The following is a 15401-nucleotide window of genomic DNA, read 5'->3' as shown; positions in this document are numbered from 1 at the left end:
ATTTAAACTATACTATCTTATGCTAAAAAGGGTAAACTATACTAATTAATCCACTAATAAATCAGAATTGCAAACTAAACTAAATAACTAAACTAAACTAAATAACTAAAATATGAACAAAAAATGCAAAATGCAGAAAATAGAGTAAAATACACAAGTAGCAATGTATAAGTACTCCGAAAATAACAGTAAAAGAAAAAGAGGAAAATACAGAAAAAATATCCAAAATAAAAGAAAAAGTATGTAGTGGTTCACCAAAATAAACGCTAGAGATAGCGACCTCCCCACACTTAAAACGAAGCATCGTCCTCGATGCTCAATCAAGCCTGGTGTGAAGAAGTGTCATCAATGGTAGGGATGGTAGCTGGGGTCTCCGTGGCGGTGGTGGGCTGAGGGTCTGGCTGCCATTTTGAAAGAGCAGAAGATTGATGGTTTAGAGGTTATAAAAACTCTCGTTGTGAATATAGTTACTAAACCAAGCAATCAACCTTTCTTTTTTTTTTTTATATGCATGAAAAGTGCAGAATGCAATGACTATCATGGATGCTTATGCATGATTCTAGGTTTAATAAATTAAAATGAAAAAGAAAAAATGAAAGCAATTAACAAGAAATAAATTGAAAAAGAAGCGACTATACCATGGTGGGTTGTCTCCCACCTAGCACTTTTAGTTAAAGTCCTTAAGTTGGACATTGGAAGAGTATCCTGTTATGGTGGCTTGTGTTTAAATTCGTCTAAAAATCTCCACCAGTGCTTGGAATGCCAATAGCCTCCGGGGTCCCAAACTAGGCATGTAAAGCTTCTGCGCAGCTTTAAATAGATATCCAGCCTCCCGGGATGACGAATGTCTGAACATAATCCATGATCCCAAGCTGTGTTTTTAGATCCGCCTTCGTTTTGATTTGTAAGTTTCCATTCGGGTGGGTTAAAGAGTAGAATCTCACCGTGGCGACCAAACGTCCTCCGTGTTCCATGCAATTGAGCACGATACCAATCTGTGTACTTCGAGGTGAAGCGTGGAACCTTATTGAACCTGGTGCACCAGCTCTGAATACGAGCCATTTCCCTCTTACTCTTAAAGCCGCAGAGAGCTATAAGCTGGCCATCTGTTTCAAGCAAACCATGTTCAAGTGAATAAGTAAAATTATAAGTTAAGGATTGTACCCACTTGAAGCTTGTATTGGGTGGTAATGGCCTTGGGACAGGTGTTTTTGGTGGTTCTGCGAGTTCCGTTTCCTTGTGTTCTTCTGTGAATTCTTCCACTTACTTGCAAAGATCTTCAATTGTATCTGTATCCTGGTCAAAGTCTTCTATATCTTCCTCATCACTCGAGTCATAGATTGGAGGTTGAGAAAAATCTACCTCCGCATCATCTTCATATTCACTTGGGGAAGATTTTTCAATCTCAGAGAATTCACTTGCGGACGCAAGTTCATCACTAGGAGAACTAGACTTGTGACTATCATTCACATTCTTGTTGTAACTTCTATTTCCTTTAACAATATTAGAACCAAACTCAAAGCGAGAGGGGTGAGAGTTCATAGTAGCAAATAAAGAGAAAAAGGAAAAACAACAATAAATAAACAAGAAAAAGAAAAATATTTACAATAACCAATAATAAGGCACACGTTAGCAGTTCCCCGGCAATGGCGCCATTTCGACGTCGGGTTTTCTACCAGTAAAGAAATTCATAGAAACGGTTGCGTTGTAGATATAGTTTCTAAACTGGAAAAAATCCCTTCGTACAAACGTGTTGGGTGTCACAAGTAACAAACCCCTTAAAAATTGTTAACCAAGTATTCAAACCTCGGGTCGTCTTCTCAAGGAACTGCGAGGAAGTATGTTCTTATTATTGGCTATAAAGGTTGTAATCGGGGTTTAGAAGGTGAGAAGCAAGTAATTTAAATGACGAGTGAATTAAATGGCAAGTAAAAATAAATAATAACTGCAAAACAACTTTTGGCAAGATAAGGGAAATTAGAAGTCTAACTTAGTTATCCTTCTCAACAATAATAAGAGTTGTATCTTAATTCCACTTGGTCAACCATTACCGGAGCAAAGGAAAGTCAAGGGACTAATTAAATTGACCTTTGAATCCTAATTATTTCCTAAGAAAAAGTTGGGATTATTTAAGTTCAACTCAATTAGCAAGGTAACGATTATCAATTATGTTGAGTTTAATGACTGTTGAGTTAATGAATTCTTAACCAAAACCAAAAGGGGAAAAAAGTAAATTGCTGAAATAATAAAAGTGTCCTTAGATGGGAAGCAATGGCAACTTAAATCAAAGAGAATAATCATAAACTGAAAATACCTCAAATTATCATTAATTCAATTAGAAATTTGTAACATGGAATAATTCGTAAATTATAATAATCAATTCAAATGTTGGAATAAATAAATAAAAGTAAAACTAAAAGAACATTAAACCTGGATCCAGAGTTACTCTTAAAACAAGAAGAAATCCTAAATCCTAAAAGAGAGAGAGAGAAGATCTCCCTCTCAACTAAATCTAAATCATTGAAAGGTGAAAATATGCGAGCTCTCTTTGAATGGAAGCATTCCCACACTTTATAACCTCTGGTCTATGCTGTCTGTACTTGGATCTGGGCCAAAAAGGGCTTTAGAATTCGTTGGGGGCATATTCTGTAATTTCTGGTGCGTGGCCTCTGTCACGCGTCTGCGTGGGTCACGCGGTCGCGTCATTCGGAGCTCTACCTTGCCATGCGGTCGCGTCAGTCATGCGACTGCATCATGTGTATTCTGCTTAAGGCGCGCGGTTGCGTCAGTCATGCGGCCGCATCGCTGCTGATTGTGCTTGGCACGCGATCGCATCATCCATGCGATCGCGTGGACACCAGTTTCTTTAAAGCTCCATTTTGCTTCCTCCGTCCATTCTAGTATGTTTCCTTTTTCATCCTTTAAGTCATTCTGCCTTTAGAAAATCTAAAACTACTCAACACACTAATCACGGCATCAAATGGAAATAAAGGTAATTAGAATAATTAATTTTTAAAGCTTAGAAAACATGTTTTTCATTATATGACATAATAAGGAAGGGAAAGTAAAACTATGCAATTAATGTGAATAAGTAGGTGAATAGTTGAATAAATCACTCTAATTAAGCACAAAAGAACTCATGAAATATGGGTTTATCACACCCCCTATTCACTCGTACTCACAAGTTGGACGGAGGCCCTGAAGACGCGAATCCGCCCGAAGGCTTCCCTCCATAGACGATTGGGCCATAATTATATATATATGACACGGACAATGAGATATCTAATAGAATCCAAGTTGTAAGGTATATATTCTTAGTGGTGTATCTCTATGTTAAATTTCATTCAATTAATAAATTTAATTTATTAGATTTATTTGTCTTGCATTGTTAAGGGTGCTCAATCAAGGTATATTAATAAGATTTTCTTTCTTTCTAAAGTGGATTAAACATGATTTAAAATTAAGAAATAATAATTGATTATATTTCTTTTAGTATTTTAGTAGGGTTTACCTAATTATAAACATTAAAGTTAGTCCTGAATTGAGTTTAATAGTTTCATGAACCATATAATAAAGCAGAGATTTAATTTTGGACAGTGGGAATGATTAAAGGAGCAAAGTTGATATGCTAATTATCCAACAACTAAAGGAGATGCTTGATAAAAATAATGTGTTAGTAAAGTCATTTCGCATGGTTAGAGACTTTTTGAACAATGGCACTCAAAAAAATGTTAAGCTTAGGCTTATTGGTAAGAGAGGACGAGATGGAAGAAGATATAATTTGCCCTCGGTATCAGAAGTGGCTGGAATAATTGTGGGTGATTTTGATGCATCACGAACTGAAAGAGATATTGTTGTTCAAACCCAAACTGGAAGTCTTCAGCGTATAACCGAACTGAATCTATCTTATCTTGGATTACAGTGTCCAATTTTGTTTCCATATGGAGAGGATGGCTTTCGAGAGCATATACCACTTAATCGCATTAAAAGAAAGAATGACAACGAAGAAAAGTGTGTAACAATGAGGGACTATTTTGCATTTTATATTCAGAGAAGATTCTCTGACAGTTCTCCTTTGCTTTATTCTAGACGACTATTCCAACAATTCATAGTTGATGCATATTCAATGATCGAATCATCTCAATTAGATTATTATCGTTTTCACCAGAAAAATGTACAGTGTGATCTCTATAAAGGTATCTGTGAAGCTGTTGTGAATGGAGATAATTCGGCAACTACACACGATAGATGTATAGTCTTTCCAGCAACTTTTGTTGGAGGTCTTAGATATATAATTCAGAATTATCAAGATGCTATGGCAATTTGTACCAAAGTTGGTTATCCTAATTTATTCTTTACCTTTACATGCAATCCTAAATGGCCAGAAATAGTGGATCATTTGTCTACTCGGGGACTAAAAGCTGAAGGCAGGCCTGTCATTGTATGTAGAATGTTTAAAATGAAGCTAGATAGCTTGGCTAAAGATCTTCGTGTAAATATGTTATTTGGAAGGGTCGTTGCAAGTATTTTTTAAGTATGATTTTTGGTTGAGTAGATTAGTTACATTTTGTAATAACATAGTAACAAACCCTTTATATGAATTAAAAGTCTTATTAACTATTATTTTTTCTTTTCACAGTGGTATACACTATTGAATTCCAGAAGCGTGGTTTGCCTCACGCACATATACTGTTATTTCTTCATGAATGGGACAAGTACCCTACTCTTGATGATATTGATAAGATTATATCTGCGAAAATACCAAATAAAAGCGTTGATGCAAAGTACTATGAAGCAGTCAGTAACTTGATGATTCATGGTCCATGTGGAGCTTCCTTAAAGGATTCACCATGTATGGACAATGGTAGGTGCTTGAGGAATTTTCCTATGCGTTTTGTTGATTCCACATCTATTGATTATGATGGATATCCTGTTTATTGCCGCAGAGACAATGGCAGAACTATAAAGAAATCTGGGATTGAATTAGATAATAGATGGGTTGTTCCACACAATCGAAGTTTATTGTTAAAATATGGTGCTCACATCAATGTTGAGTGGTGCAATCAATCTAGGTCAATTAAATATTTGTTCAAGCATGTTAACAAGGGTCATGACCATGTTACTGCTTCCTTTTACCACGAGGGGTCTACAAAATCATTATATGATGAGATTGATGAGATAAAGATGAACTATGATTGTGGATATTTAAATCCATGCGAAACAACTTGGCGAATTATGGGATATGATATCCATTACAGGTACCTAGCAGTCATTCGCTTACCTTTTCCCTTGCCAAGTGACAGATTGTTTTATTCAAAAACCACGAATCATTGAAAGATATGGTCGAAAGGCCAACTATCAACCAATCCATGTTTTTGGCATGGTTTGAAGCAAATTGTGAATTCGAGGAAGCAAAATAGTTGAGCTATGTAGACTTTTCTTCCAAATTTATATGGAATGCTAATTCTAAGAAATGGCATCGAAGAAGGTCACATCATGTAATTGGTCGTGTTTATTTTGTTCCTCCTTCTTCGGGGGAATCATATTATCTTAGGATACTTCTTAATTTGGTGAAAGAACCAACAAGTTATAAAGACATTCGAACATACAATGGTTTTGTTTACAAATAATTTTGGGAGGCATGTTTTGCTCGTGGCTTGTTGGATAATGATAGAGAATATATTGAAGCAATTGAAAAAGCAAGCATTTGGGGTTCTGGCAAATACCTTAGGAATCTATTTGCCACTCTTTTATTTTCTAACTCAATGACTATACCCCTATATGTTTGGGAGAAGACATGGAAAATACTTTCTGATGGTATACTTCATAATAGAAGAAGACTACTTAACCATCCAGGTATTAACTTGCTTCTAAGTTTTTCTAATTTTCAAATGACATATTTCTATATTAATATTTTCACTTGATTAATTTCTTTTAATGTAGGACTAACTCTATCCAACAATGAGTTGTTAAATTTCACTCTCTAGAAATTCAGACAATTCTTAAGAGGAATAATCGTAGTCTAATGGATTACCCTGACATGCCTTTTCCTAACATTGATTTTGAGGATGGGGTTTCTAGCGATCTTTCAAATAATAACTAATCAATGTCGAATTATTGTATGACAGACAAGACTTAGGGTCAAAGTATTTAATAAAACTTGCGAAGATGACCACTGAGCAAAAGAATGTTTATGATACTATTATCAACAGTGTCGATTGGGGTGAGGGTGGTTTATAATTTCTATATGTCTACGGTGGTACAGGGAAGACATTCATATGGCAAACTCTTACTGCATCTTTGTATTCAAGAGGCCAAATTGTATTAACAGTTGCTTCTAGCGGTATAGCATCTTTGCTAATTCCTGGCGGTAGAACGGTTCATCCTAGATTTGAAATCCTTTAAATATTAACCAATTTTCAACTTGCAACATTAGACAAGGAAGCCAATTACCCGAGTTGATAGTGAAATCTAAGTTGATTATATGGGATGAAGCTCCAATGGACAATTAATTTCGTTTTGAAGCTCTTAATCGTACCATGAGAGATTTGCTTAAGATTTTTAACCCAAATAGTGAAAAATCTATCATTTGGTGGTAAAACAGTTGTGTTTGAAGGTGATTTTCGACAGATTTTATCCGTAATACCTAAGGGTTCCAGACAAGATGTAGTTAATGCAACCATCAATTCATCTTATTTGTGGGATCATTGTAAGGTGTTGAAGTTGACTCAAAATATGAGATCAAAGGGATCTAACAACATTGAAGGATCTGATCAAAGCTTAAGGGAGTTTGCATATTAGTTATTGAAGATAAGAGATGGCAAGATCGGTGAGATTTCTAATGGTATTGGTATAATCAAAATTCCAGATGACATCTTGATAAAAGATTGAATTAATCCAATTGAAGTTGTTGTAACATCTATATTCAAAAACTACATTGAGGATTCAGATGACGAGAAGAATTTACAAGATAGAGTTGTGTTGGCACCAACACTTCAAACTGTAGATGACCTTAATGAATATATAATGAAGATTAATCAAAGACAGCATGTTTCTTACTTCAGTGCTGATATGGCTTGCAAGTCCAAGACACAAACAGATGTGCTACAGCTGTTCACACCCATGAATTTCTCAATGGTCTCGAGTCTTTCGATCTTCCAAACCACGAAATCAAATTAAAGGTTGGTATACTGATTATGCTTCTTAGAAACATTGATAATTCTTCGGGTTTATGCAATGGGACACGGTTGATTGTTACTCAGCTTGGGAAACGAATTATTGAAGATAAAGTAATTACTGGGAGTAATGCAGGACAGAAAGTGTTCATACCACATATGAACCTGTCCCCTTCTGATCATAGGATCCCCTTTAAATTTAACCGAAGACAGTTTTCTATAATGGTTTCCTATGCTATGAATATAAATAAGAGTCATGGTCAATCTTTATTTAATGTAAGCTTACTTTTAAGGAAGCCTATTTTTAGCTACGGTCAACTATACATGGTTCTTTCTTAAGTAACAACCAGATAAGGTCTCAAGATACTAATTTCTAATGAAGAAGGAAAAGAGTCAACTATGATAGATAATGTTGTTTATAATGAAGTCTTTAGAAATCTAGATTGAAGGTAATATTTTGAATGTATTTTATTCCCTTTAAAAATTGTTATTGTGATATGAATATTGGCTTTTTCTGCTTGCTTTTTCTTTTTCTTTCTTTTTCTTTTTCTTTTTTTTTCGCATTTTTTTCGCCATTTTTTTCGCAAGCTTTATATTCACTGCTTTTTCTTGTTTCAAGGATCAATTTTATAATTTTTCAGATTATCAATAACATTTCTCTTTTTTCATTATTCTTTCAAGAGCCAACAATTTTATCATTCATAAACAACAAATTCAAAAATATGCACTGTTCAAGCATTCATTCAGAAAATAAAAGGTATTGCCACCACATCAAAATAATTAAACTAATTTCAAGATAGAATTTGAAATCATGCATTTCTAGTTCTTTTGCAAATAAAAACATTTTTCATTTAAGAAAGGTGATGGATTCATAGGACATTCATAACTTTTAAGACATAGACACTAGACACTAATGATCATGTAATAAAGACACAGACATAGACAAAACATAAAGCATGAAATCGAAAAAAATAGAAGAATAAGAATAAGGAAATTAAAGAACGGGTCCACCTTAGTGATGGCGGCTAGTTCTTCCTCTTGAAGATCTTATTGAGTGCTTGAGCTCCTCTATGTCTCTTCCTTGCCTTTGTTGATCCTCTCTCATGGCTCTTTGGTCTTCTCTAATTTCATGGAGGATGATGGAATGCTCTTGGTTCTCTATCTTTAGTTGCCCCATGTTGGAACTCAATTCTCCTAAAGAGGTGGAAGCAATTGCCTACCCTTTCCTCTTTCTAGAGGTTTCTTAGGCCTTAGGTGCCATTAATGGTTATGGAAAAAATAGAAAAGTAGAGCTTTTTCCACACCAAACTTAAAAGGTTTGCTCGTCCTCGAGCAAAAGAGGAATGAAAGGAGTAGAAGAAGAAGAAATAGAGGAGATGGAGGTGAGGAGTGGGTTCGGCCAAGGGGGGTTAGTGTGTATGATGTGTGAAATTGAAGGTAGTGAGGAGTGGTATTTATAGGGTAGGAGAGAGAGGGAATGCGTGTGAGAATGGGTGAGTTTGGGAGGGAAATGGTTTGAATTTGAATGGTGAGGTAGGTGGGGTTTATGATGGATGGATGTGAATGGTGAAGAGGATATGGGAAAGAGGGTAGGATTTGATAGGTGAAGTGTATTTGGGGAAGAGTTATTGATGGGATTGTTCAAGGGTATTTGGGGAAGAGTGTTATGGAAAGGTGTGAAGAGGAGAGAAGAAGAGGTGGGGTAGGTGGGGATCTTGTGGGGTCCACAGATCCAGAGGTGTCAAGAACTTCTGCTCCCTGCACTATTTTGGCATTCAAATGCCCACTGTGTGCCAATTCTAGCATTAAACGCCAGCTTTGCTACCTTTCCTGGCGTTAAACGCCAGTCTGCTGCCCCTTTCTGGCATTTAATGCCAACCAGACGCCAGACACCCCTTTCTGGCGTTAAACACCCAGAGTGCTGCCTATTCTGGTGTTTAATGCCTAGAATGCTACCAGGCTGGGCGTTAAATGCCCATTCTGCTATAACGCCAGTAAGCCTGTCCTCCAGGGTGTGCTATTTTTTATGCTATTTTTCATTTTGCTTTAATTCTGCAGTTATTTTTATGACTTCACATGATCATCAACCTAAAGAAAACATAAAATAACAATGAAAAAAAATAAATATAGTTAAATAACATTGGGTTGCCTCCCAACAAGCGCTTCTTTAATGTTAATAGCTTGACAGTGAGCTCTTATAGAGCTTCTCAGAGACTCACAGCTTGATGATGGCCTCCCAACACCAAACTTAGAAGTTGAGTGTAGGGTCTCTGTTTTACTCTGTATTGAGAAAAGTCTTTCATGCTTCCTCTCCATGGTTACAGAAGAAGATCCTTGAGCCTTAAACACAAGGTAGTCCTCATTCAATTGAAGGACTAATTCTCCTCGGTCCACATCAATCACAGCTCTTGCTGTGGCTAGGAAGGGTCTTTCAAGGATTATGGATTCATCTTCATCCTTCCCAGTGTCTAGGATTATGAAGTCAGCAGGGATGTAAAAGCCTTCAACTTTTACTAAGACATCATCTCCAAGTCTATAAGCCTGTTTTCTTGAATTATCTGCCATCTCTAGTGAGATTCTTGCAGCTTGTACCTCAAAGATCCCTAGTTTCTCCATTACAGAGAGTGGCATAAGGTTTATACTTGAACCAAGGTCACACAGAGCCTTTTTAAGGGTCATGGTGCCTATGATGCAAGGTATTAAGAACTTTCCGGGATCCGGTTTCTTCTAAGGTAATTTCTGTTGAACCAAGGTATTTAGTTCATTGATGAGCAATTGAGGTTCATCCTCCCAAGTCTCATTACCAAATAACTTGGCATTCAGCTTCATGTTTGCTCCTAGATACTGAGCAACTTGCTCTTCAACAATATCTTCATCCTCTTCAGAGGAAGAATACTCATCAGAGCTCATGAATGGCAACAGAAAGTTTAGTGGAATCTCTATGGTCTCTATATGAGCCTCAGATTCCTTTGGTTCCTCAGGATGGAACTCCTTAGTGGTCAGTGTACGTCCATTGAGGTCTTCTTCACTGGAATTCACTACCTTTCCCTCCTCTACAGGTTTGGCCATGTTGGACGTGTTTATGGCCTTGCACTATCCTTTTGGATTCTCTTCTGTATTGCTTGGGAGAGTACTAGGAGGATTTTAGTAACTCTTTTACTCAGCTGACCCACTTGTGCCTCCAAATTTCTAATGGAGGACCTTGTTTTAGTCATGAAATTGTGACTAGTCTTACTTAGATCAGAGATTATAGTTGCTAAGTCAGAGAGGCTCTGCTTAAAATTCTCTGTCTATTGCTCAGAAGATGATGGAAAAGGCTTGCTATTGCCAAACCTATTTCTCCCACCATTATTATTATTATTGAAGCCTTGATTAGTCTTCTGTTGATCCTTTCATGAGAAATTTGGATGATTCCTCCATAAAGGATTATAGGTGTTTCCATAGGATTCTCCCATGTAATTTACCTCTTCCATTGCAGGATTCTCAGGGTCATAAGCTTCTTCTTAAGAGAAAGCTTCCTTAGTACTGATGGATGCAGCTTGTATTCCAGTCAGACTCTGAGAAATCATATTGACTTGTTGAGTCAATATTTTATTCTGAGCCAATATGGCATTCAGAGAATCAATCTCAAGAATTCCTTTCTTTTGAGTTGTCCCATTATTCACAGGATTTCTTTCAGAAGTATACATGAACTGGTTATTTGTAACCATCTCAATGAGTTCCTGGGCTTCTGCAGGTGTCTTCTTCAGATGAAGAGATCTTCCAGCAGAGTGATACAATGACATCTTGGACAATTTAGACAGACCATCATAGAATATACATAAGATGCTCCATTCTGAAAGCATGTCAGAAGGACACCTTCTGATCAATTGATTGTATCTTTCCCAAGCTTCATAGAGGGATTCACATTCCTTCTGTCTGAAGGTTTGGACTTCCACTCTAAGCTTGCTCAATTTTTGAGGTGGAAAGAATTTGGCCAAGAAAGCATTGACCAACTTTTTCAAAGAGTTCAGGCTTTCTTTAGGTTGTGAGTCCAACCATGTCCTAGCTCTGTCTCTTATAGCAAAGGGGAAAAGCATAAGTTTGTAGACCTCAGGATAAACCCCATTGGTCTTAACAGTGTCACAGATTTGCAAGAATTTAGCTAAGAACTGATAAGGATCTTCCAATGGAAGTCCATGAAACTTGCAATTCTGCTACATTAGAGAAACTAATTGAAGCTTAAGCTCAAAGTTATTTGCTCCAATTGCAGGAATTGAGATGCTTCTTCCATAGAAGTCAGAAATTAGTGCAGTAAAGTCACCAAGCATCTTCTTCTTTTTCAAAAATTTCTGTTAGGTCCTCTCCAGAGTTTTGTGCTTTAGCTTCTCTTAACTTCCTCTTTAGAATCCTTTCAGGTTAAGGATCAGTTTCAACAAGAATGTTCTTATCCTTGTTCCTGCTCATATGAAAAAAAAGAAAACAGAAAAGAAAAAGAATCTTCTATGTCACAGTATAGATATTCCTTTATGTGAGTAGAAGAATAGAAGAATGAAGTGCAGAAGGAATAAGAATAATTCAAACACAGAGAGAGGGAGAGGGTTCGAATTTTAAGAAGAAGAGAAGTGTTAGTAACTAAATAAAATAAATAGAAAGAGATGAAAGAGAGAAAAAATTCAAAAATTAATTAAAAAAAAAGAAAAATATTTTTGTTTTTATTTTAATTATTGCTTAGAATTCGAATTTAAGAAGAGAAATAAAAGTAATTTGAAAACAAAATAAATTAATTAATTAAAAAGGTTTTTGAAAAAGTTGTTAGTTGGTTTTCGAAAATTAATGAGAGAGAAAAGTAGTTAGGTGGTTTTGAAAAAGATAAGAAATAGTAAAACAAACAAAAAGTCAAGCAGTTAATTGAAAAAGATTTGAAAATCAATTTTGAAAATCTAAGAAGCTTGATAAACCCATATTTCATGAGTTCTTTTGTGCTTAATTTGAGTGATTTATACAATCCTTCACCTACTTATTCACATTAATTGCATGGTTTTACTTTCCCTTCCTTATTATGTCATATTGTGAAAAACATGTTTCCTAAGCTTTAAAATTAATTATTTTAATTACCTTTATTTCCATTCGATGCCGTGATTAGTGTGTTGAGTAGTTTCAGATTTTCTAAGGTAGAATGACTTAGAGGATGGAAAAAGAAACATAAAAAAATAGAAGGAGAAGGCAAAACGGAGCTTTGAAGGAAACTGGTGTTCATGCGATCGCATGGACGACGCGATCGTGTGCCAGAAGCAAAGAAGCAGCGACGCGGCCGCATGACTGATGCAACCGCGCGCCTTGAGTAGAACACCCACGACGCAGACGCGTGACTGACGCGACCGCGTGGAAAGGAAAAGCTCCAGCTGACGCGACCGCGTGACCCACGCGTCCGCGTGACAGAGGCCACGTATCAGAATTTACAGAATACGCCCCCAGCGAATTCTGAAGCCCTTTTTGGCCCAGATCCAAGTACAGACAGCATAGACCAGAGGTTATAAAGTGTGGGAATGCACCCATTCAAAGGGAGCTCGCATAATTTTAGTTTTCAATGATTTAGATTTAGTTGAGAGGGAGATATTCTCCCCTCTTTCTTAGGATTTAGGATTTCTTCTTGTTTTAAGAGTGACTCTCAATCCAGGTTTTATATTTCTTTGTTTTAAACTTCCCCTTTACTTTATTTATTTATTTCAGTATCTGAGTTGGCTATTTACCTTTATAATTGGATCTATGAATTTCTTCCATGTTGCAGACTGTTATTTGAATTAATGATAATTGAGGTATTTTCAGTTTATGATTGTTCTCTTTGATTTAAGTTACCATTGCTTCCCATCTAAGGATATTTTTATTATTCTATCAATTTTACTTTTTCCCCTTTTGGTTTTGGTTAAGAATTCAGTAACTCAACAGTTATTAATCTCAATATAATTGATAATCGTTATCTTGCTAATTGAGTTGAACATAAGTAATCCCAACCTTTTCTTAGGAAATAAATAGGATTCAAAGGTCAATTTAATTAGTCCCTTGACTTTCCTTTACCCTAGTAAAGGTTGACCAAGTGGAGTTTAGATTCAACTTTCATTCTAGTAGAGAGAGAGATAACTACGTTGGACCTCCAACTTCTCTTACCTTGCCAAAAGTCTGCCTTACAGTATTTATTTATTTTAATTGCCATTTACTTTACTTGTCATTTAAATTACTTGCTTCTCATCTTCTAAACCCCGATTACAACCTTTATAGCCAATAATAAGAACATACTTCCTCGCAGTTCCTTGAGAAGACGACCCGAGGTTTGAATACTCGGTTAACAATTTTTAAAGGAGTTTGTTACTTGTGACACCCAAAATGTTTGTACGAAGGGATTTTTGTCGGTTTAGAGACTATATCTACAACGCAACTGTTTCTATGAATCTCTTTACTGGTAAAAAATTCTAACGTCAAAGCTAGAAAAGATTTTGAAATTAAATTTTGAAAAAGATATGATTGAAATCTATTTTGAAAAAGATTTGAAAAGAAAATTAAAAAGATTTGATTTTTGAAATTAAAGTTGATTACTTGACTAACAAGAAACTAAAAGATATGATTCTAGAATTTAAAGATTGATCCTTTCTTAATAGGCAAGTAACAACTTGAAATTTTTGAATCAAAACATTAAATGCTAGTAATAAATTCGAAAATATGAAATAAAAATAAGAAAAGATTTTGAAAATAAATTTTAAAATTTTCGAAAATATTGAGAAGAAAAATGAAAAAGATTTGCTTTTTGAAAAAGATTTGCAAAGATAGAATTTTTAATTTGAATTTGACTTGACTAACAAGAAACAACCAAATTTTGAAAAGTTTTAACTAAATCAATCTAAAATTTCAAAAATTATGAGCAAAATAAGGGAAAGATATTATTTTTGATTTTTTTGAATTAATGAAGAGAGAGAAAAACAATAAAATGACACAAATCATAAAAATTTAAGATCAAAACTAATAATGCATGCAAGAACACTTTGAATGTCAAGATGAACACCAAGAACACTTTGAAGATCATGATGAACATCAAGAACATATTTTTGAAAATTTTTAAGAAAAGAAAAACATGCAAGACACCAAACTTAAAAATTTTTAATGTTTAAATACCATGAATTCGAAAATGCACAAGAAAAATAAGAAAAGACACAAAACAAGAGAATTTAAAGATCAAACAAGAAAAATCATCAAGAACAAGTTGAAGATCATGAAAGAACACATGCATGAGTTTTTGAAAATTTTGAGAAAAGTTAAAACATGCAATTGACACAAGACTCAAACAAGAAACACAAAATTTTTTGTTTTTATGATTTTATTAATTTTTTTTGTAATTTTTCAAAAATTATTTTGGAAAAGAAATAAAGGTATACAAGATTTTTAATAAGAATTCCAGGAATCATGTAATGTTAGTCTAAAGCTCCAGTCCAAAAGATTAGACATGGCCAAATAGCTAGCCAAGCTTTAAGTGAAAGCTTTGGTCCAAAAGATTAGACATGGCCAAATAGCCAGCCAAGCTTTAGCATAAAACATACAAGCATGTCAATGAGAAGTGGAATCCTCAGTCCAAAAGATTAGACATGTCTAAACAGCTAGCCAGGCTTCAACATATCTCATGAAACTCTAGAATTCATTCTTAAAAATTCAGAAGAATACTATTTTTTTTGAATTTTTTTTTCAAAATTAAAATTAAAAAGCTTAAACATAAAATAAAATTACCTAATCTACGCAACAAGATGAACTGTCAGTTGTCCAAACTCGAACAATCCCCGGCAATGGCACCAAAAACTTGGTGCACGGAATCGTGATTCACACTTTTCACAACTCCGCACAACTAACCAGCAAGTGCACTGGGTCGTCCAAGTAATAACCTTACGTGAGTAAGGGTCGATCCCACGGAGATTGTCGACTTGAAGCAAGCTATGGTCATCCTTGTAAATCTCAGTCAAGCGGATTCAAATGGTTATGAAGTTTTGATAATTAAAATATAAATGAAACATAAAATAAGATAGAGTTACTTATGTAATTCATTGGTGGGAATTTCAGATAAGCGTATGGAGATGCTTTGTTGCTTCTGAACCTCTGCTTTCCTATTGCCTTCTTCCAACCATGCATTACTTCCTTTCATGGCAAGCTGTAGGATCCTCTCAGTGAAAATGGTCCTCTACGGTTTCTGCACAGTTAATCAACTGT

At 35.3% G+C, this 15401-nt stretch overlaps 1 protein-coding gene across 1 annotated transcript; it reads left to right on the top strand.

Moving 5' to 3' along the window:
- LOC107640544 lies at positions 3692–5334 on the top strand. Its single transcript, XM_016344058.1, has 2 exons — positions 3692–4523; positions 4640–5334. Exons 1-2 carry the CDS (start codon positions 3692–3694, stop codon positions 5332–5334), a joined length of 1527 nt encoding a protein of 508 aa, XP_016199544.1.

This window comes from Arachis ipaensis, chromosome B05 (genome assembly GCF_000816755.2).
Source record: "Arachis ipaensis cultivar K30076 chromosome B05, Araip1.1, whole genome shotgun sequence".
NCBI lineage: Eukaryota > Viridiplantae > Streptophyta > Magnoliopsida > Fabales > Fabaceae > Arachis > Arachis ipaensis.
The sequence above is the reverse complement of the archived record's forward strand: the minus strand, read 5'-3'. Positions and strand labels throughout refer to the sequence as shown.

Bases quoted from the DNA above. Each gene is read 5' to 3' on its own strand.
- LOC107640544 (XM_016344058.1), top strand. From the start codon at position 3,692: ATGGTTAGAGACTTTTTGAACAATGGCACTCAAAAAAATGTTAAGCTT. The intron at 4,524-4,639 runs GTATTTTTTAAG...TTCTTTTCACAG, and splicing joins ATTTGGAAGGGTCGTTGCAA to TGGTATACACTATTGAATTC.